General features: G+C 38.1%; 1 protein-coding gene across 4 annotated transcripts in view; it reads right to left on the bottom strand.

Annotated features, from left to right (window-relative positions):
• PCSK5 (proprotein convertase subtilisin/kexin type 5) overlaps nucleotides 1-22,303 on the bottom strand; it is a 516,633-nt gene that overhangs the window by 217,870 nt on the left and 276,460 nt on the right. For 3 of the 4 annotated variants that reach the window (XM_061425568.1, XM_061425565.1, XM_061425566.1), the window contains exon 10: nucleotides 22,022-22,125. In XM_061425568.1, the coding sequence (XP_061281552.1) occupies nucleotides 22,022-22,125 (104 nt within the window). Of the gene's footprint in view, nucleotides 1-17,316; nucleotides 17,410-22,021; nucleotides 22,126-22,303 lie in introns of all 4 variants that reach the window. The other variant, XM_061425567.1, reaches the window with a different exon arrangement.

The following is a 22,303-nucleotide window of genomic DNA, read 5'->3' as shown; positions in this document are numbered from 1 at the left end:
GACACAATGCGAGGCTCTCTAACTCTTCATGGTACCCAAATATCTCCAAGCCAGTGTCAAGTGATTTTAAACCAGTATAATTTATAATTTAATCTCAGTTCAGGGAAATAAGATGAGAGATTTGATTGATATGAAGGGGGCGGGGAAGAGGGTGAGGGGGTGGGTTTGGGGAGGGTAAGGATTTTGAATAGTCTGCAAAATGGGTGTTTCGGCCCCAGCTCAGCTTTGCACACTGCCCTTCCCCACCTCCCTACCCCCAATAATTGTCAACTTAACAACCTTTAGAATAAATTAACACGCAGAGCTGTCAAATACAACAAACACTTCATGGCTGTTAAACAACCACTTGAGTTAAGTAGAAAAGCACCTTGAGTCTTTATGAAGGCTGTAAATTGTTTCCTTTTCCGACTCAATTCCTACCCTCCAGAGACAAGGTCTGTTCATGTAATACTCAAAGGAGGTGTTCAGAACAAAGGCTGAGTAGCTCCCGTTAAACTACAGAATGGCGAGTCAACAGAAAACAAATTTTTATTACTAGAATATTAATAAACAAGGAAATTAGACTAGATCAGTGAAGGCCACCAAATCTCTAATGGAGACTTGCAGCATTTTAAAATATTTTAATATACTGAAATTGAGAATCTGTCCACAATCATGATACACAGCTGAAGGAAAAAAAAATGAAATAAATTTATTTTTTCTTTTTTTGGGAGGAGGGGGGCAATGCCAGCAATGTATCAACTCTCTTCTGAATGGCAGTTATTTGTTTGGTTTTTGGTAAATACTAAAGAGAAAATAATTACACAATAAATGTGTTGGGCAGATAAACTCCTTCAAAATATGGTGTTAACAGGGAAAATAGCCATTAAATGGTTTGAAAGCTCTAGTAGTTTTATGAGATATAAGTGACATGTAATAATTTTTTTATATGACATGAAGTTTCACATTCTAAAATTAACTTATAAATTCAGAACATGTGTTTTATTTTGTTTGCTTGTTTCTGTTTTGGTGACCATTTGAGTCACATCTCGCTCATCACACTGTTACCATTGTTACCATGCCACACGGGGTATGATTTCTCTTCGCAGGGCCTCTGGCTTAGAGAAGAAGTTCCAAATGTATTTGTGAAGTAAATGAATGTAACTGATCTGAGAAACTGTATTTAATTCACCAAGTGGCATAAAATGTTTCCAGGAGAATTGTAAGGGGGAATTAGGAGGCCTGTTCATTTTGTTACAGACTCCTATAAACTCATCATTAATAACTAAAAATGTATCCTAGTGTACCGCCAATATTCCCACTTTCAAAAATTTTACAATTACCTGTATATAATATGCCATGCAAACAACTGGTTGTGATATGACCATTCCGTAACTAAAATAGTTTTATCTATGCACATTTCTCATGCCATGACCTGAGCCTGAAAATAATTTTATGATGATCAAGTGGAATCTCTCCATGCAGGCACTGTGCCAAATGCAAAATTCTATGGATTCAGTATTTAGAAAGACAATGAGGGAATAAAGCATGTATAAAGACTAAATATCTTGAAGCATAGCTATGATAGGTATTTCAGAAACTAAATCTAACTCTTTGAAGAATGTGGTTGAACAAACTTAATAAAAGGAATTTGAAAAACTCGCTTACTAGTATATTTGTTCCATTAGGTGGCATGACTGTTTATGCAGAGAAGTTCCAAAAAGTGGAGCTGCCTTGTGCCAGAAGTATAACTAGCTTTTATTCCAAGTAATCCAAAGGCTTCCCTGCTTGGACAGTTGGGTGGACAAGCAAAGAGAGGAAGATAGATGATGTTCCTGGGAGGTATATTTTCATTTTCTGATGAGACTAGAAGTGCCAAGAGGAGCTAGTCACTAAATACACAAGTAAATAATTGCATAGTTCAAAAGCAGATACAGTTGATTTAGACAGCAGTACTAGCTATGAGACCTAAAAAAGTCAATTCTAAAGAAAAGTTAGAAAACTTAGTAGGCAAAGAAAAATTGGAATTTTGGGGCACAGGAAGTTATAACCAGGGAATTTGATATATCCTTATTGATGCCAGCTATTTTAAACCCTTTAAAAAGAAATATCACACTGATTGGCTATTTCATGATAACTCTAAATGGCTATTAGTAAAGCCCTGTCTAATATAGTAAAGGAATTGATTGGAACAAGTTTGTTTGTTCTTTAACTTTTTTGAGCTCCCTGAAGTAATAAGGCTTTTTGCTACCAGCTGTCAGATATACAGAGAATGCTATGTAGCAACCAGAAGGGCAAACAACAACAAAAATGGCTATGAGAGATTTAAAATTTTGCCTGTGACTGCAAAAAATACCACTAAGTGACTGCTATCCATTCCTAAGCATTTAGTATAAAAGTACAGTCAATTTCTTCCATTGGGGAAATCATTTCTTATGACTAGTTTGACTAAATGTCTAGGTTTACCCAACGTTGTCCTGGTTTGAGCACAGAATTCCTATGTCCTGGAGAAACTCCTTACTCATGGGCAAACCAGGTGAGTGGCCACCGCACGTGGAACTGAGGGAGCATGGAGTGGCGCTGAACTTTCAGGTCTTTTCCTATCAATAGCCTAGTAACTGGGAGGCAGCTGTACAGGAATTCTGAACTTTGTATTTGTTGAGACGTATTCAATCATCAAAATATAAAGTGTGGTTGATAAATTAGGTTCGATTACTCAATTGTTAGAAAGGGACAGTTTCAATACACTTCACTGATATAAGCTAAGAATTTATCCCATTAATTATGATATCACTTGTGCAGTTTGGAGCACCTACTACAGTCAACACAATGAGGCTCTGAAAGAAACAGAAAATGCTGTGAGTTCTCAGACTGCCAGGGGATGAGATAAGAATAGCTCTATGATTTCACTAAGAAACAAAAGTGGTAACTGTGTAATCACTGTAAGTGTGTACAAAAGACTTCAAAAGTCAAGAAAAGAAATCAGTTAAAAAAAAAAGATAATGGATAAAAAGCTTCCAAGAGAGCCTGCTCTATAGAAAGTACTCAATGAATGTTAGCTGAAATTTGGAGTCCGGAAGATGACATAGAGGGGAAGGTGATATCTGGACTGGGCTTTGGAGCTCTCGTTGGATTCAGCGATGTGGAGCCAGAAGCTGGGGCCAGAATGGAGCCTCCTGATTAAAGAATCATCAGGTCTGTGTACCGTTCTTTGGCGCAGTGAGTAACATGGCAGCCCTGGCGTGTGGGGAGAGTGGTCGGCAGGGCATGGGCATTAGCAGTCTACGTGGCCGGAAGTAAGGGGGAGAGAGTGGACTGTGGGGGAACTGGATGCCAACCATGACTGTGGGGTGTCTTCTGCCATCAGTCAGGCTGCTGTTCTTCTACCTAAGGGGAAAGCCACCAGGCTGAGAGATAGTTAGGCAAATGCAAATTACTGGCTTGAGGGGGGCTGCCGATCTGCAGGGTGGGGTTGAAACTTCCACTGAGATCAAAGAGCTCCTGCGGCTGCTGGAGTCCTCGCACCTTTGGGTTCTTTGATCCTCAATGTGCTGAACCACCTGTTCTGAAATAACTGCTCCCACCAGGGACCCTGCACCTCCCGCACCTACTAATCAAACCAGGCAGAGGGCGTGAAACACACCCCATTGCACATGAATAATGTAAATGCTTAAGTACTGCTTCTTTTAAAGTAGAAGTAAACAGCTAAATAGGAAAACATAAAATGTAAGATTCATAAGCATGAAGAAGCAGAAGTAATACTCTTCCGTCTATGTCAGCATTTCTACACCCAAACATCTTGACAAATGAAAACAGGATGCTTGCAGAATTAGCCTTTTCTTCCCTTTTCTTACTCTCTTTCTCAGATATCTATCTCTTTATTATGTATCCTTTAAATTTCAGCATGAAAAGCACATAAGCTTCTTAGAGAAATCAGAACTAGAACTGCAGTGCTTTCTTCTGCCTCCTCCTGCAAAATGCAGACTCCCCGGGGGCAGGAAAAACCCCACATCCAGCACCTGCCTTATTGCCTTACTTTGCATGGTTTGTTTTTAGTTTTCCTTTGCTTTTCCTAAAATTGTAGGCTCTACTAACAACTGCAGCCAGATCCAAAGATGCCAGCCATCACCAGCACTATCAAGGAATTGCATGTGGAAGGTTTCCAGACACTGATACTTGGCTGTCTGCGGGGTCTGCACTTCAAAGCGCCCCTTGGGATATGTTTGGTCAGCAGCTGTAGGTAGTCAGGCAGGCTCATCATTACAGAGATGAAGTAAAAAGAGTTTAGGAAACCACTGCTGAGTTTTTCTCCTCCATGTACAATGTACTTCATTATACTTGGTGCATATGCACACAATTTATTATATATGCATACGCTAGTAAAGTAATGCTCAAAATTCTCCAAGCCAGGCTTCAGCAATATGTGAACCGTGAAATTCCAAATGTTCAAGCTGGTTTTAGAAAAGGCAGAGGAACCAGAGATCAAATTGCCAACATCCACTGGATCATGGAAAAAGCAAGAGAGTTCCAGAAAAACATCTATTTCTGCTTTATTGACTATGCCAAAGCCTTTGACTGTGTGGATCACAATAAACTGTGGAAAATTCTGAAAGAAATGGGAATACCAGACCACCTGACCTGCCTATTGAGAAACCTATATGCAGGTCAGGAAGCAACACTCAGAACTGGACATGGAACAACAGACTGGTTCCAAATAGGAAAAGGAGTACATCAAGGCTATATACTGTCACCCTACTTATTTAACTTATATGCAGAGTACATCATGAGAAACGCCGGAATGGAAGAAGCACAAGCTGGAATCAAGATTGTCGGGAGAAATATCAATAACCTCAGATATGCAGATGACACCACCCTTATGGCAGAAAGTGAAGAGGAACTAAAAAGCCTCTTGATGAAAGTGAAAGAAGAGAGTGAAAAAGTTGGCTTAAGGCTCAACATTCAGAAAACGAAGATCATGGCATCTGGTCCCATCACTTCATGGCAAATAGATGGGGAAACAGTGGAAACAGTGTCAGACTTTACTTTTTTGGGCTCCAAAATCACTGCAGATGATGACTGCAGCCATGAAATTAAAAGACACTTACTCCTTGGAAGAAAAGTTATGACCAACCTAGATAGCATATTCAAAAGCAGAGACATTACTTTGCCAACTAAGTTCCGTCTAGTCAAGGCTATGGTTTTTCCAGTGGTCATGTATGGATGAGAGAGTTGGACTGTGAAGAAAGCTGAGTGCCAAAGAATTGATGCTTTTGAACTGTGGTGTTGGAGAAGACTCTTGAGAGTCCCTTGGACTGCAAGGAGATCCAACCAGTCCATTCTAAAGGAGATCAGCCCTGGATTTTCTTTGGAAGGAATGATGCTAAAGCTGAAACTCCAGTACTTTGGCCACCTCATGTGAAGAGTTGACTCATTGGAAAAGACTCTGATGCTGGGAGGGATTGGGGGCAAGAGGAGAAGGGGACGACAGAGGATGAGATGGCTATATGGCATCACCGACTCAATGGACGTGAGTTTGAGTGAACCCCGGGAGTTTTAGGTGATGGACAGGGGGGCCTGGCGTGCTGCGATTCATGGGGTCGCAAAGAGTCGGACATGATTGAGCGACTGATCTGAACTGAACTGAAGATACATATTTACTGTTATTTTTTAAAATTTACAGAGTTAAGAAGATATGCCTGCCTTCTCTTAAGGGGATTTAAGAAAAGATAAACATGTCAAATTATTTTTTCTTCTTCTCTGGCCATTCTTCCTTTGTTTGCTTCCAAAGTGACTATAATAGGAAAGTAATTTGTTTAAGGTGCTTGACTAGTATTTCTTGACTGGAGGTAGGAAAACTATTTTACTACCTTGGGGAAACTTAGCCATGTATTCCTAGGCATATATAGATCACAACTGGGCTTGTTTTTAGGAAACTATGATTGTTTAGACAGAGATGAGAACAAAATAAAAAATGTTCCACAAGGGTTTTTGGGTGAAAGCTAATTGAAGATTAGATTGACCATATGTCAGCTCCCCAGCCTAGATCTTCTTGTCATATAACCTGGACAAACAATTACCAGACTGGGATCTTAATGAGCCAGCAGTCAAAAATTCATATTTTTGAATTATTCACATGTTATTTATAGATAATGCTTCATTTACCTTTCATTTATGTTTGCCTTTTCCTTAAATTTGCATAAAGGCATAGAAAATCTGACTGATGTTTATATTTTCGTGTGGGACAGCCACGACCTCCAAGGCCTGGTTAGTATATTTTCATACTCAGTAGTTAATAGAGGTTGCAAAGATATGATTATTTTATCCAACTACACCAAACATCCATGGCTCACCTGATATGATGCCATCACCTACTGTTGATATGATGGGTGGCAAACCCCAAAGAGTGATACACAGAAGAGCTTATTCCTTGCAGCTAGGAATGCCGCCTTCTGATTGGGAAGAAAGCCAACACTTATCTTTGTAAGTTTCAAGTGCTATGTAAGGCTTCTCGTGAAAATTCCTTTTCATTTAGATAAAACTCAAATAAGGAACAATAATAAGGACATTTCTGTAAAACTCACAAAAATAGGCCATTATAGAAGACTGCATATTCTCTTAAAAGAAATAATACTTGAGATGGTTCTTATGTCCTGGATTAAGATTTGGATTCATAGAGGTGTAATTCATGGAGTAAATTATGAGACAGGGATATTTGGAATGGTACCTTCCTCAAGAAAGCTATGTGGGCCTGGAATCCCATGAATGGATTTAATCTGCAGGTAATGAAGTAGCCAGCAATCAAAAAATGACATCATTTATTTAATTAATATTTTAGAAAGACTGATCTGGCATTGATGTGTGGGGTATGAAATAGCAGAAGGACTGAGGCAGGGAACTAGTTATTTCAATGGTGCAGGCATGGGAGACCATAAAGAGGGTTATGCAAGAGGTGAATGAAATAAGAAATCACATAAGAAAGGGGCAAAGAAATTTCACATCTCACACTGTAGGATGCTCAGTCAGAGTGAACAGGATCAGAGTGAATGGGGTGATCTAGAGAAGGATATTCCCTGAGGATAGAGGTAACCTTGGGGGAGAAATTGCTTTATAAAAGATGACTGATAGTTCTATTTTGGAAGTTCTGAGTTTTAAATGACACAGGAGAGCCTTGTGCAGAGATTCTAGGTCGGTAATGGATTAAGTCAATGTGGAAGATGGTAGAACTGGGAATCATTAGTCAGGAGGTGATCCTTGTCATTGAATGGAAGGCAGGGATGTGAATGTGGAATTAAGAGAATGTGAAAGGGAGGAAAGGAAGAAGGCAGAGAGGAGTGGAGAAGGAAAGAGAGCCAAGGTGTTCTCCCTCTAGAGCTCTCAAAGCAACAGTCCTTAGGGAATGGCCCAGGGAAAGGGAGAGAAAGGACTCAGGAGAATATCAGAGAAGAACGGGGCTGTATCTCTGCAGCACGAAAGGTAAGGAAAAGTAGTTCTGGACTGTGTAGATCAAAAGTATGAAACCCTGGAGAAAAACAAGGATCCTTCTGATCTGGCAAGCACGAAACGGTTGAACATCTTAAAGAGTAACTGCACTTCAAAGGCGGAAGTGGAAACAAGACTGCAGGAGAATTAAAAGACTGCAGAGTAAGGAAACGGAAGCAGCTAAATCAGACTGATGTGTTAGTCACTCAGTTGTGTCCGATCTTTGCGATCCCATGGACTGTATGTCCATGGGATTCTCCAGGCAAGAGTATTGGAGTGGGTTGCCAGTCCCTTCTCGAAGGGATCTTCCCAACACAGAGATTGAATCCTGGTCTCCTGCATGGCAGGTGGACTCCTGACTATCTGAGCCACTAGGGAAGCCCCTAAATCAGACTACTTGTTGGGAATTTTTAATTGTGTAAGGAAGCACAGAACTAACACAGGACGATAATGTAAAAGTTCCCCCTCCCCCCTGAAGTTTGAAAAGAGAAATGTGATCATCCAATTGACCAAAAGGAGAATGCGTACAGCTGGGAGTACACGCATGCAGTAAGAGACTGACAAGAGATGAGATTTTTTATAGAGCATCTTTCATACATGGGATTCTTTATCCAAGCTACAGAAAAAAATTATTGGAGAGAAATTTTTTTCATTTCTTCTGAGGATACTATTTCAATTAGCAACACTCAAATTTGACTAGGAGAGAAATTAATTCATTACATACAGTGGATAACTTGGGCCGGTGTTTCCAAAACCTCCATGTGCGTCACCCAGAGGACTTGTTAGGGCACTCATTGTGCAACCTCACCAATTAGTAGTTTCAAGGTAAGGCTCAGATTTGCATTTCTACCAAGTTCCTGGGTGATGCTGATATTGTTGGTTCAGGGACCCCACTTTCAGAGTCACTTCTTGAAGCTACTACAATTAGTATCTTTCCTAGAAACCTAGTTTACCAGTGATAAAGCCTGGTTAATTAGGCTTATATCTCCAGCATAGGGCTTGAGTCTCTGCAGGCATGGTTTACAAATATCCTGCCCTCACGCCAGAAGTGCCAGAAGTAAGCTGCTTACACAGAAGATCATGCCAATATCTTTTCATGTGGGCTACCTACCAGAAATGTTTTTGCTTCTCTTACAAAACTACTTTTAGATGATAAAGTTCTCCTAATTAATCTATAGATGCAGATCCCTCGTTGTTCAAGCACAGGTTTGTGTAGATATTTTCTTCTTTGGATGCACATCACTTGAAGAGCTAAGTTCTCTGCATTGTTAGGATAGAATCACTGTTTGATTGAGATATAAAATCATGGTCAATCACAATGTTGAAAATAGTAAATGCAGTGAGGTAGCTATCTCTTAACCCTACTGCCTCTATAACTGAAGTGCACTTATCAAGCATGTTTCAAGTATGCTTCCCAAAAGAAGAGGTCCAGAAGTTTTGTATGGGTGGTAAACATATCTCATACATGCACCTTTTTAATACATTAGCTAATGAAATCTTTAAAATAGTCCTATTAGCCAGATAGTATTATTCACAATTTACAGTTGAAAATACTAAGTCTCATGAACTTAGTATTAAAAAAAAAAAAAAAAACTGTCTTAAACTCACTGGGACTTGATCCCAAGTATTCAAAATCTTCATCTATTATACACATACTCAGTGATCACCACTATACAAAAGACACATAGTATTTCTTTCAACGAAAGTACTCAAATCGAATTCTCAGAATAAGACAGCAAAGGTAGGGGGGACATTTTGGGATTTATCTATGCATCACAAATGAACACTGGAACATTTTATCCTCTCTGCTTTCTGCAAATCAACCGCATTAAAAACTGCTCTCTTCTTCAAAACTCATTAAAATAGTATGTGCAGAAAAAGATATATGTGAAGTTTGGAAGAAAAGTTAACTGGCCCAGAGCCCTTATTCTTGCTGAGAAATGACCTTCTTCAGTCATTTCTATCAGGAGTTTTCCCTGACTGAGAAAATATTATTAATATGGCAAAGTTACTTTATTTTATATTCATGCTGAGGCCATTTTTTTTATTACAGCTAACTAGGCATGCACAGATGGACAGATGGCACTGGGTGGCAAAGAGCAGCTTCCCATTTGTTAACATCCAGCAGTGATCACAATACCCTCTTTTTTTGGCTCTTTCAAAGATGACTCTGGAAACTTCAGGGTGTACCATGGCTTCTGGTAGAACATCATAAAATGAAGCCTGTTGAAACTATTACTGGGATGTGTGATGGAAGTTTAATTGCTTTCAAATGCCTAAGGCTAGCAAGATGTGAACATGTGTAAAGAGTTGAATTGAGATTCTAAGACAAAAAAAAGTCTGGATCTATTTATGTCACAGAAGATGTATTCAGATGGATTCCACAAAGTGATCGCCTGGTGTGTGTAACTGTACCTTCCTAGATGCAGTGGCCCTAGGAAGTTATGCATAAAACTAGGGAGGGATTAATTTTCAGGATTTCTTTTTGAATCCTTGGGTCTGGTTTATATTGTAGACACTAGCATGAATATAAAGATCTCCATGGGTAGAAAAAAAGGATAGAAAAAACCATCTTTACTAAAGTTTAAAAAGAGAGGAACAATGTTTCCTTTCGTTCATTTGGCTTATCTTATTGATCTTGAGGGCTTCCTATGTAGCAAAAGTGGTAAAGAATCTGCCTGCCAATGCAGGAGACTTAAGAGATATGGGTTCAATCCTTGGGTCAGGAAGATCCTCTGGAGGAGGGCATGGCAATCCACTCCAGTATTTTTGCCTGGAGAACCCCACGGACAGAGTCTGGGGGGAAGTCCACAGGGTCTCACAGAGTCAGACACAACTGAAACAACTTAGCATGGCACAGCATGTACATTGATCTTGAACCGATTTTCACAGCTGGAGCACTGCCCATTTGGCATGGTCTCAGTGTGGTCATAGCAAGTTAGAGCCTCCTGTCCTTCCCGGGGGACAGGGAATTGGTGCCGTAGTCTGTTCTGGGAAAGCTGATGCCAGAGTCCAAAACTGATAGGCAAGGACTAATTTCAATGACAGAGTTCCTCCTGTGCACCTCAATCACATCTCTCTCTCTCTCTCACATTTAAAGCTCTATTCCTTTGTAGAAAAGAAGGTCTGTTGGGAGTACCTTCACAAGACAGCTTGTTAATAATCATGAAAGCATCTCATATAGCTTTTTCACCACTGCCTTATGCCTGTGCTCATGTATCCTGCATATGTCAATTTTTAATCACCCCACATAAGAATCTCCTACTGACTCCACGTGAAACAAGCATACATTTGAATGCATGAAGCTTCAATCATTTTTGGTCCAAAAATCAGGCAGAATAGAGAAAGAATAAGAAGAGAAAACTAGATTTGTGCTTAAACTCATTCACTCAAAATTCTAAGATTTTACATCAAACTATGTCTAGAAGCTGGGGATGATGAAAAAGACACTGGAAAACTCTATCTGACTGCAATAACTTTGCAAATGAAGGTCCTGTGAATGTCAAGCTTGAACCAATAGATGAAGGTTAAAATGATCAAAACCATCTCTGGAAAGATACCTTTTAAAAGATACCTAGGCCTTTTTGACAATTGTGGGAGAAATTACAACCAAATTCCATGCGACATGGTTGCCTATATGGGACCCATGTGAATTAGATGCCTCTTGCTTTAAGGGAACGTCATCCCACTCTGGGGGCTTTCCTCTTGGCTCAGTGGTAAAGGATCCACCTGTCGATGCAGGAGACACAGGCTTGATCCCTGGGTCAGAAAGGTCTCCTGGAGAAGGAAGTGAAAACCCACTCCAGTATTCTTGCCTGGAGAATCCCATGGAGAGAGGAGCCTGGTGGGATACAACTCCTGGGATCACAAAAGAGTCAGACACACCTTAGCAACTAAACAACAATATCCCACTCTGCGGCACATGACTTGTTGAGTCAATCATAGGCTAGATTTGTCTCCACTCAATTTCCTTATTTGATTCCCTAGTTCAGTTAAATAATCTGTGCAAAAAACTATGGTACACCCTAACATGTAATCATAGACATTTCATGCATTTTTAGGTATATCCTCTGATTGTTTAATCATATATAGTTGGAATTTAGTGCAAATTTTAGGCTTGTAAGATGCACAATACTGAACTCTGGAACAAAGCTGGACACATATCTTTTACCTTGGTTCTAAAGACAATTCTGAGGGCAAAACATATAAAGAGAAGCAAAGGATTTCCAGACAAAACCATCCCATACAGTATATTAAGAAAGCATAGATGCTGTCGCCTCTGGCAGGTTCAAAAAATTTATGCAGCTTCCTAGGACTACAGATGATTCTAAGTTTGCTTCACGCTAAGAAAAAGAATACTGATGTAAAACTTAAGAAAGGGAAAAAGTTACTTATAAACTGTAAATGAATCTTCACTCTACCTGCAAGAGACTCACAGTGACTCCAGAAGCTAACCGGAATTGTGTCACTCGCTTTCTTTAAATGTCTGCAAACTGACATGGCAAATTCAAAGACCAAAGCTGTATGTGCAAATAATTCAAATATTGGAAGTTAAGTGGCTTTCTGAACAATAATAAGCAACAAAAAGACTGGTTTGAAGGAAATTTGTGAAGTCTTCTTAAAGTACAGGTTCTGGCCTGACACTTTTCAAGAAGCAATCTCTTCACCACACCCTTTGCCCTGGGTTTATTAAAGAGCCATTTCCAAAAGCATTTCTTTGTCGTCACTTAAAAAAAAAGAATTTAGCAAAGATGATTATATATACCACCTCTGTAACTCTCCTCTTAGAAGGAGACCAAGAGATGATGAAAAATTCCACTGAATGTCACAACCTTTGAGGTGAGGAATATACAATTGCATGCTAAGATGAGAGAAAACATCATTGCAAGAGCATTTTCACCCATTTTAGCAAGTCAGTTTCTTCTATCCGTGTCATTTTGTAGCACATATCATAGGACCCATGGATTTACACAATCAGCTTAAAAAAGAAAACTTTGACATCAAAGCAACTGGAATTGACTTTCTTGAAAGTCATTACTGTTATCCAGCTCACTTTCTCAAATCACTGCAGTGGCTCCAAAATGTTTTTCAAATCAAATAAGAACTTTTTACTCTAAGATTCAGGTAGCTTTGTTCTCAGTTTCTTTTAAATTACTTCACTCATCACATGATACCTACCCTTTTTGCATACTGGGCTCTCTTTCTCCTCCCTTATCCTGACCAATGCTTTTAGCACAGCTGTTTCCTCCAGTTTTAATCCCCAAATCCTCCAAGAGATACGAAGAAAAAATAATGCATCTATTTAAAATAACTGCTTTATAAACTATTTCATACAAGTTTTGGTTCCCAGGAGTAGCTCTCAGACTGAGAGTTCAACAGTCTCTTTATACTCATGTATGCCTCTCATCTAGGTTATATACATACCATTAACTCAAATCACTCAGGATCAGCAGATTATGCTTTTTTTCAAAACTTCTGACTCTACCTATTGTTTCTTGAAATCCAAGTAGTCTTCCAGAAAAGCAGAGAACACAAATAAGGAAATTAATCCTTCATCCAGAACCATCAACTAAAATCTTGGCAAATGGAAACAAGAACCCAAATCAGATAAAATAGGCTACAGAGAGCGGGACAGAATTACAAGAAATACGTGACTATAGTAGTGAAAGACATATTTGCAAGGGAGAGTGGAGCTAGTTTCATTCCTAAGCTACATTCTGTGTGTGTGTGTGTGTGTATGCATATATATAATGCATGCTCCATTTTTATCATACAAAATTCTAACAATATTAACCGTTTATTAATTCAATATTAAATGCCATATGAGAAAGATGCATAACATGTAGACGATCAAGTTCCCTGAGTGTCTACCAAGAAGGAAGAGCTGTGCTCAACTCTGTATATGATACTGTTTTCCTTCTTCTTCCCTTTGCCACACACTGCAGCTAGGATGAATGGTCTTCCAGCTTTTCCTTGATTGAGTCTTAGTATGTGCTATATACCTGGCCTGAAATGTTCTTTACATCTGGTTAGTCTTTTGGACCATCCCCTTACTCCTCAAAGTCTCTCCTTAAATTAGGTCTTTTGCCTAGTGTGTAAAGTTTAAAAAGTTGTAATTTGTCCACACAGAGGCTTGTCCATGAATATTCATACCAGCTTTACTCACAACACCCCCAAATTAGAAACAGTAAAATTAACCATGGAAAGGGGAATCTTCGTGCACTGTTAGTGGAAATGTAAATTGGCATAGCCACTATAGAGTATGGAGGTTTCTCAAAAAAACTGAAACTAGAACCATATGATCCAGTAATTCCACCCTTGGGTACATATCCAAAGAAACCAAAGCACTAATTTGGAAAGGTACATGCACCCCACTGCTCACAGTGACATTATTTATAATTGGTAAAATACGGAAGTAACCTAAGGGTCCATCAACAGATGAATAGATTAAGTAGACATGGTATATATACACAACAGAACACTACTCAGCCATAAAAAAGTATAACAGTTTGCATTTGCAACAACATGGATGGACCAGGAGGCTATCATGCAAGTAAAATAAGTTAGAGAGAAAGACAAATACGGTATGATACCACATATATGTAGAACTTAAAAACTAAAACAAACTAGTGGATATAACAAAAAAGAAACAGATGCACAGATACAGAGAACAAACTCACAGCTATCAGTGGGGAGAGGGAAACAGGAAGAGGTAAGATACTATATACAAAATAAAAAAGCTATATTGTACAACACAGGGAATATAGCCAATATTTTATAACTATAAATGGAGTACAGCTTTTAAAAGTTGTGAATCACTGTCATATACCTGGCATTTGCATAATATTATAGATCAAATATACCTCAATAAAAAATAAAAATGAAAATAATCTATGAAATAGTGAATGATAATACAAATTGTGGTACATTCTTACAATAGAATACAGGTCAGTAATAAATAGAATAAACCCCTCATATACTTAATGATATGGATGAACCTCAAAAAATATATGGAGAGAAAGAAGCCAGTTTCAAATAATCCTATCTGTATGAAAGTCTACCAAAGACAATCTAATCTATAGTAATAGTAAACATATCCGGTTGCACAGGGCAGGATTGAGGGGGTGGCGGGGGATAAGAAAGAATGCAAAAGAACTTTTTGGGGTGATGGGAATGTTTTACACCTTGGCTGTGGTGATGGTTATATAGATGTATACATCTGTACATTTAAAATGGTACTTCTTATAATATGTAAACTCACTCCAATAAAGTTAAGAATGTATGTGGATTTCCAGATGTACTGTGTATTTGTTTATAAAGCTGGGATTCAATCCCAGGTTATTTGACTTTGGAGCCCATGCTCCAAACTACTATGATAAGTGAGTTTTTTTTTTGTTTTAAATAACATAAGAAAATCACTGTTGAATTTTAAAAATCTCTGTAAGAGAATGTGCATGTACATGTAGGTAAGTGTTTTCCGATAAGACAGCCTTGGCTTAAGTCTTTCAGGCATCTTATTTTACAACTGGATTCAGAATCCAATTATTAGTGATTCACATGAATCCATTTCCCTACTACATGGTTAACAACACACTTTTGGTCTCAAGTAGCACTGGCCCTGGTTTATCACTCCCTGTAATTACCAAGTTTACAGCTTGATGATTTTTATCTTTTTCTAAAATATCAGTTGTAACCACAAAATATTAAGCTTTGTTAACATGAAGGATAGCCAAACTCATTTGCTGAAAGAAGAGTTTTAAAAATACCTAAGGAAGTCCAGTCTCATTAGAATTAGCAAAATTGAGTTTCATCAGGTGATAACACAAAGAGAGACATCAACTCTCTCTTAAGTATACAAATTTTGCATATTGTTAAAAAATCAAATTTTATGCTTGTAGCTTTTATACTGTACATTAATGGCTAAAGAGTTGACAGGACATTTATAACTACAATTTGTTCAGATTTGTCATTAGTTCCTATGCTAAAACAAATTTTCAAGGTTTAGTAGGTTGAAGTCAAGGTGATATTTAAACATTAAAATTAATTTGCAAGACAGTAGAGCTGTGTTTATATATGATTATAGTATAGTCATTGATAAGCAATTATGGAAAAAAAGGAAGACCTATTGTGCTAATTTCATTACAAAAGCCTTAATGCATTTTGTCTTGCTCACTCATATAATTTAATTAACTTCACCCCCAAAACAGTATTCTAATTCACAACGTAGTTCTGTATCTTTATCCTCATTTTTCAGTAGAAAGCTGTGACATATGAAAATACTCTTTAAGAGTCTTATCTTTGTCAAGACTCTTTTTATGTTTGATATTTTCCAATTTCAAAGCACTTTTCCTTCAACTCAGCCTTCTCATTACGTTTGGTATTTTGTTACCCACATTCTAAAAACCCAAGATACAAAAACTTTAATTGGTTTCTTCAAAGGCCAAAGAAAATATCAATAACAGACTCTCTACTAAATAAGGTTCTTAAGACTGTGGCAAAACCACAAAACTACTCTAAACATAATTCCCTTCATTAACTAATTATATCTGGTAAAGAGGTAACAGTCATATAGTACAACCATCATTTTAATTCTATTTTGAAGATGGATTTTAAGTGTGAAACCACATACATTTAAAACTTTTGTGTGCAGGGGTATAAAACAAAATTACCCCCAAAGTCTAACAAACCTAACGCTACCATTCAAAGACCAGCAATGAGAAAACAACATTTTGTTTGCATTTTCATTAGCAGAAAATATTTTTAAATCTCACTTATTTAGTATGTATGAATAGAACACTCTGATGGGGCAAGTGAGCATTGTGAATGCAAGACTCCAGATTGAGCAGTGACCAGGCAGATGGCTGTCAGGGGTCCTATATTGCTGTTTCCAGGTAGATATTTAGGTATATCATCCGAGAGATAAAAGAATAAAAGTAAAATCCCTAAATTATGTGTGATTCATATCTTTTTTTTATAAATGAGCAAGAAGGTAAGCTCATATATTAATGATCAATAAATGCAAAATGAAAGGTTTTAAATTAATATATTAAATAAATAGAGTTCATAGAGTACAATGGAATAAAACTCAGAATCTTGAAAGAAACTCAGGTAGCATTTCTAGGGAGCAAATTTTATTAGGTAGGATCAAATGTATTTATATAGCTCTCTGCATTTTAAAAGAACTAAATGTTTTATTTCTGAAAACAGGATTGGGACCAAAGTCAAGCATCTGATTCAAATATCCCCTCCGACACTGACCAGATGAATAACATTTCACTTTGACCTTTTTTTGAAAACTTGATGTGCACATTTCCAATTACGGTACATTATGGACTTTAATCATAGCTACCAACATCACATCAGCATGCTAGGTGGCAAAGATAAAATATTATTTGTACAGTGAAATAATATGATAACAATATAGCTTTACTCTTTCAAATGGTAACACATCAGATATCACTTTATATACGCAAAAATAGCCGCACACATTTCAAAACCTTTAGTTTCAATTCAACACATGGCATGCTTAATGGTTTCAGCACTTCTAAATTCTTTTTAAATAAGCGTTACAAACTGAAAGCAAGACAAGTAGGTATTAAAAATATATTGGAACATCTTAAAATTACCAGCCCTACCAGTGGAAATAAAATGATGGCAATTAAAAGTAATAAAGGTTATTAAAAGTTAAGGGCCTCTGAGGCTAAGAAGTCATGTTAGACTGTCAATTGTTTTCCCCACAGTGGGAAATCAGTTAGAAATAAAAATTTAAAAATCTAGTAGTTTAGTTGTGGTCAAAGAAAGAGTCAGTGGGGGATGGGGAGGTTTCAGCAACATGCTGGTAGAAAAAAAGAGACTTACATAGTCTGGGAGGGCAGTGAAATGGAAGGCGTGGTAACCTCGCTCACTTAGTTGTCATTTTGATTTTCAATGACATTTTTTTCTTTCTTTCGCCTAGTAAAGATGACAGAAGTTCCTAATTTATTATCTGACGTCTATTCCTGTTCCTAGATTTAAGAGAGTTTAACTGTATAATATCAAGTTATCATATCCAAATACAGACACTTTGAAAAAAAACTACAGCATTGATGTTGCATGCATTCAGTTAGACTTCTCATAGCTGCATCAGCAAACCAAGGCTATGGATGCAGGGGAAAGATTCAGTGAGCACAGCCCAGGAGACTGGGGGAAGAGATGGGTAGGAAATAGGTAGGGTCCTCAAATTAAAGCAGAAAGAGGGAGGGGTTCTTCCTGAAAGGCTCTGAGCCATGGATTCTAGAAGAATGCAGAACTCAAGCAGGCCCTCTCTAGGGCCCTAGGATCCATATACCTTCTATGCAAAAACAGAGCTCATCAAAATGTATGTGGCATGCCACAGGAGAGATTCTTTCATTAGCTGCCTTCTGCTGCTCAGGCTGGGCTGCTTTTTAGATGGTGAGAGAAGGGTCACTGACACTTTTATAAACATGAATCTGAAAGACTGATTGGATTTGACTGGAGGGAGAAAAAAGTACAGCGTAAACTTCTGTTTCTGTAGGTAAATCACAGTGCAGCCAGATCACAGGAGGCAAAGTCATAGGACCTGGACATTTCCTTCTGCTTCTGCTCTTTGGGTGTGCTTCATCATGTGTTGGGCTGGCCTGCTGACAGTGTGCAGGAAATATTTGTGAATAAGTAAATCAGGAGACTACGTAAATTAAATTCCTTGAAGAAAGTCACCCAGATGGCAAAACCCTCACTTCTATGGTTGATTTGCACATTTTAAGGAGCACGAGGGGGTTATTAAAAAGAAAGGAAAAAAATAGAAAAGACATTTCATAAGAGCAAAGGGAAAAAAGGAGAAAGAAATACTAAAGAAACTCCCAAACAAACAATTGAATGCCAAAGTTGTCTCCAGGCATTGCAAATGTTGGTCAGTAGCAAAAATACTGGAATTTGGATTTTAGTTCTCTAGTGGCAGATAACACATCTGGTGATGTGGTTGCATGCACATACTTTCCTATTTTCATGCATAATCTCAGATTATTTGATAGATGCATCATATTTATTCCATTTATTATTAAACTATCTTAGAAGAGGTTTAAAATCAAAAGGTATTATCTGAAACTTAGCTTGGATTATTCACAGGATGAACATATCAAAATAACATCCAGTTAGTTTTCATAGGTATGTATTCATTGAATTATGTTTATTTTAAAAAACAGATCTTCTACAAAAGGTATTTTATCTATATTAGATTATTATTATTATAAAGAAGCAGCAAGATAGAATCATTTTAGTTCAGTTAACATTGTTAAAAGTTAAGCTACCATAACGTAAAAATGTTGATGAGTGGCTTCCAGGTTTGGGGCTGCCTTTACTGTGAACGAATCTCATGACAGGACTGTTTATAAATTGATCTCACTGTAAGGAGAGTGCAGAGAAAGGGGAAGAAAGTTCTCTGCATCCAGCTTATCTGTAACTCTGCTCTCAGAGAAATGCACAGAGGAGTCAGTCCTCCCTAGGCAACTTCCTTGCCTGAATGCAATCTGTCCGTGCCAGTTAATGGAAGCCAGCAGTTGCTTCTGGAAGGAATGTCCTTCCAGGGGCCAGGAATCCAGGCCCATAACACATGTAGGTAAGAGTGGATCAACTGCCTTGAACGGAGACCCACATCAGTTTAGATCTGATAGCATCTAGGTCTGTTCTCTAACTTAGATGGACCACACGTGGGTAGGTTCAAAGATATGTAAGGACGCTGTATGAAAGGCACTTGGCAGGGTTTGGGGAAAGACTGATCTGTACGGTGCTGGCTTCTTCCAAGTTATCAGTGAGAACTAAGACTATCAAGACTATTGATGGAGAGACCCCCAAACCTAACTGGTTGTTACACTGAGCTGTCTGCTTTACCAGGTAAGAAAGAGGAAATCTGGACATTAATACTGACAGCCCCATTGCAGAAGAATACCTGCCAACCAGTTTATGAAATTCTAGTGATTTGAAAAAAAAAAAAAAAACCCCAACACCTCACTCTTCATACAAGTTAAATCACTCAACATGAGGCCATAGGAGCAAGCCCAGGGAAGCACAGGTGTTTTCAGATTCGTTTCGTACCTACATCTCACTCAGCATTAGGACCAAGCCCAGTGGTAAGGGCGCACACCCAGGGTTGCAGGCTTCTGTTTGCAGGCAACTTCTGTTGCCTAAGGAGAAACACTTGGCCATGTGTTCCCACTAAGTAAGGCCTGCAAAAGCTGGCTGACCTAATTTAAAATATGAGCTCTCATTGCATGAACATTTTCCAAGCCTTCCCTATTTTTTGTTCATTCAGTTCTTATTCCATAAAGTCAGCCCATCTTTCTCCAGTCCTAGTGACCTGCATTCCCCAACCCCTGCCTGCCAGAGCACGACTCCTCTCCTGCTAGCCTCTGCCTTCATCGCTTTTATTTGTGGGATGCTAGGGAGGGGATGGGCATGCTTAGAGAAGGGACGAAAACGTCAAAAATTCTTCTTATTATGATCATGTTTAGATAAAATATGGGGCTTGCCATCAACAAAATTACAAAACAATTCCGCTGGGAGTCCAGACCATTCAGGGTAATTCATCTATGAAAAAGCGAACTTTAATTGTTACTCTTGGCAGTAATCTAAGAGAAGAGTGAAATATTATACTAAATATTGCCACGTGCAATAGTAAAACGCTCTTTGCCCCCTGCCAGAAGCAGTGGATAGCCCCCTTCAGACTCAGGTTTGGATCTGGTGAGATTCAGTCTAAAGCCTCTGCTTCCCCCTCTCCAAAACCAACAGAGGTTTTCAAAAGAGTTGCGTTTTTTATTAGAACCATTTGCTCTTTTTAAGTTGCCAAAAAGGAATAAGTAAAACTAAGACTTTTATTTGGGTTAAAGTTGATTCCTCAACTTCATGGAGGTCAATGTACTTAGTGTATGAACCTTCTACTAAGAAGTTCATTGCAGTGTTGAACCAACCAAGGTTATGTTTCCATCCCTTCCCCCACCCCATCTTGCTCCCCAAACTCAACCCCTTGACTGCCTGAATTTATAGTAGGGGTTGGAAGCATGTGGAAGCTAATCAAAAGGAAGCATACACATGGCAAATTACATCCTGGATTTTCTCGAACAACTGAACTTTCAAATGTTTTTTATGCTGCACATAGCATTTACTATTTTGGGACTGTGTCTTGATTTGGGCTTCAGAAAATATGATCTCAACTGGTATTTACAATGCTTTCGATTAAAAGCTCATTGAACACTGCTGCATTATATAGTTTACAAGCATGGAAAGGTGTTTGATAATACTCAAAAGAAGAGGGCTAGTCTTTATCTTTTCTAAAAGTGAAGTCTTCAGGCAAGATGTTAGTCAAAGAACTCTTTTATATAGCACTGGTTAACTGGCATATTGAAAGGTTTGGGCAAAGCATGAGACTCTAGTAAGCTACTTGCAAATAATTTTTAAAATTACACGTTACATTTTCACCATGAATATTCATATACATTGAGTATAATATACTATGGATATATGGAAACCATACATAAGATATTCTCTGTAGTTAATATTCAGCTTCTAAACTAAGTTGGGGAAGTTAGGGCCTGGAAAAATTAAATGACTTGCCCAGGATTATTCAGCTTATTACCAGTGATCTGAGGACCAGAACTGCAATTTGTAAGTAGTTATTCCTTCTGTTATGGAATACTGTTTTTCATCTATAGGGATATATAATGATACAAATATTATTTGGGAATAAATGTAACTCTGCAGATATGACAAAAAGTAATCTTTGTTATAACTTAAATTAATGGTTTAAAATCTAGGTTATCTGAAACCTGAGTAAAGACACTAAACTGTAGGACATCCACTTTATATAATTATTTTCTTTTGATTATAGCATATGTTATGGATGACAACAAACAAAATAAGTAAGATAGTTTGAGGAAGATAGTTTGAGGAAACTATAAACCTTATCAGCCATGGGAAAAATAGTTAGCACTTATTATAGCCTGTGTACACTTGCATAAGACTGCATTATGAAGCTTCATAAGAATTATTAGTTTATGTAAAGTAATGTCATAGAATTAGGCCTGTTTTCCTATTTGCGGAAGTTTGGGGAAAACAAAAACAAAATATATAGAAAGCATAGCCTACCAACTAACAGTGCTACCCTCAAAGGAACAAAAGATACCAGCTGTTATTAATCGGAAGTAGTCACTCCAGAAGGTAAGGAATTTTTAAATTCATTGTTACAAATATCACTCAGATAATCAAGGACAGCAAATAGTAAGCTAACAAAGAGCCTCATAGGTCGACAATACTTGGGAGATGGTTACCTTTAAAAAATCTGACCTATGATATGGGAAGCCAAGGAAATCTGCCATAAATATGTTGTTTTAATTTTTTTTAAAGAGGAATCTGCCTTTAAAATTTTTTAATTTTTTTACTAAGAGATCAACCTCTTCCTGTGTCAGTACAAAATTTAAAGTTTCTGTGGACGGGTTCTGTTTCCTGCTCTCCATTTAAAATGGGGGAAAATAAAAATATTTTGCCTGTGACAGAAGATGAAAGAAGTTCTCACCCTTAAAACCAGCAGCATTGGTTTTCCAGTCATTAGCGTTCAAATGTCCTGCACGGGAAGTCCTGACAATAACATGCTGCACGTCTCTCCAGGTCAGAAACGGACTGGGGAAAGACAAGGTAAGAATCATTGTACCAAAAAAAAAGATGGGGGAAGCAGAGAGTCACAAGCAAGTTAAAAAAGCAAAAGCAAAAGGGCAAAGTACTAAAAACAAAGGGTCAGCGATTTGGGTTTGGGATAAACGAATGCCAAATGCCGCTCTTGTTTTCCACTTGGAGAGGT

Source organism: Bos javanicus, chromosome 8 (genome assembly GCF_032452875.1).
Source record: "Bos javanicus breed banteng chromosome 8, ARS-OSU_banteng_1.0, whole genome shotgun sequence".
Classification (NCBI taxonomy): Eukaryota; Metazoa; Chordata; class Mammalia; order Artiodactyla; family Bovidae; genus Bos; species Bos javanicus.
Note: the sequence above shows the minus strand (reverse complement) of the source record. Positions and strands in the feature narration are given on the sequence as shown.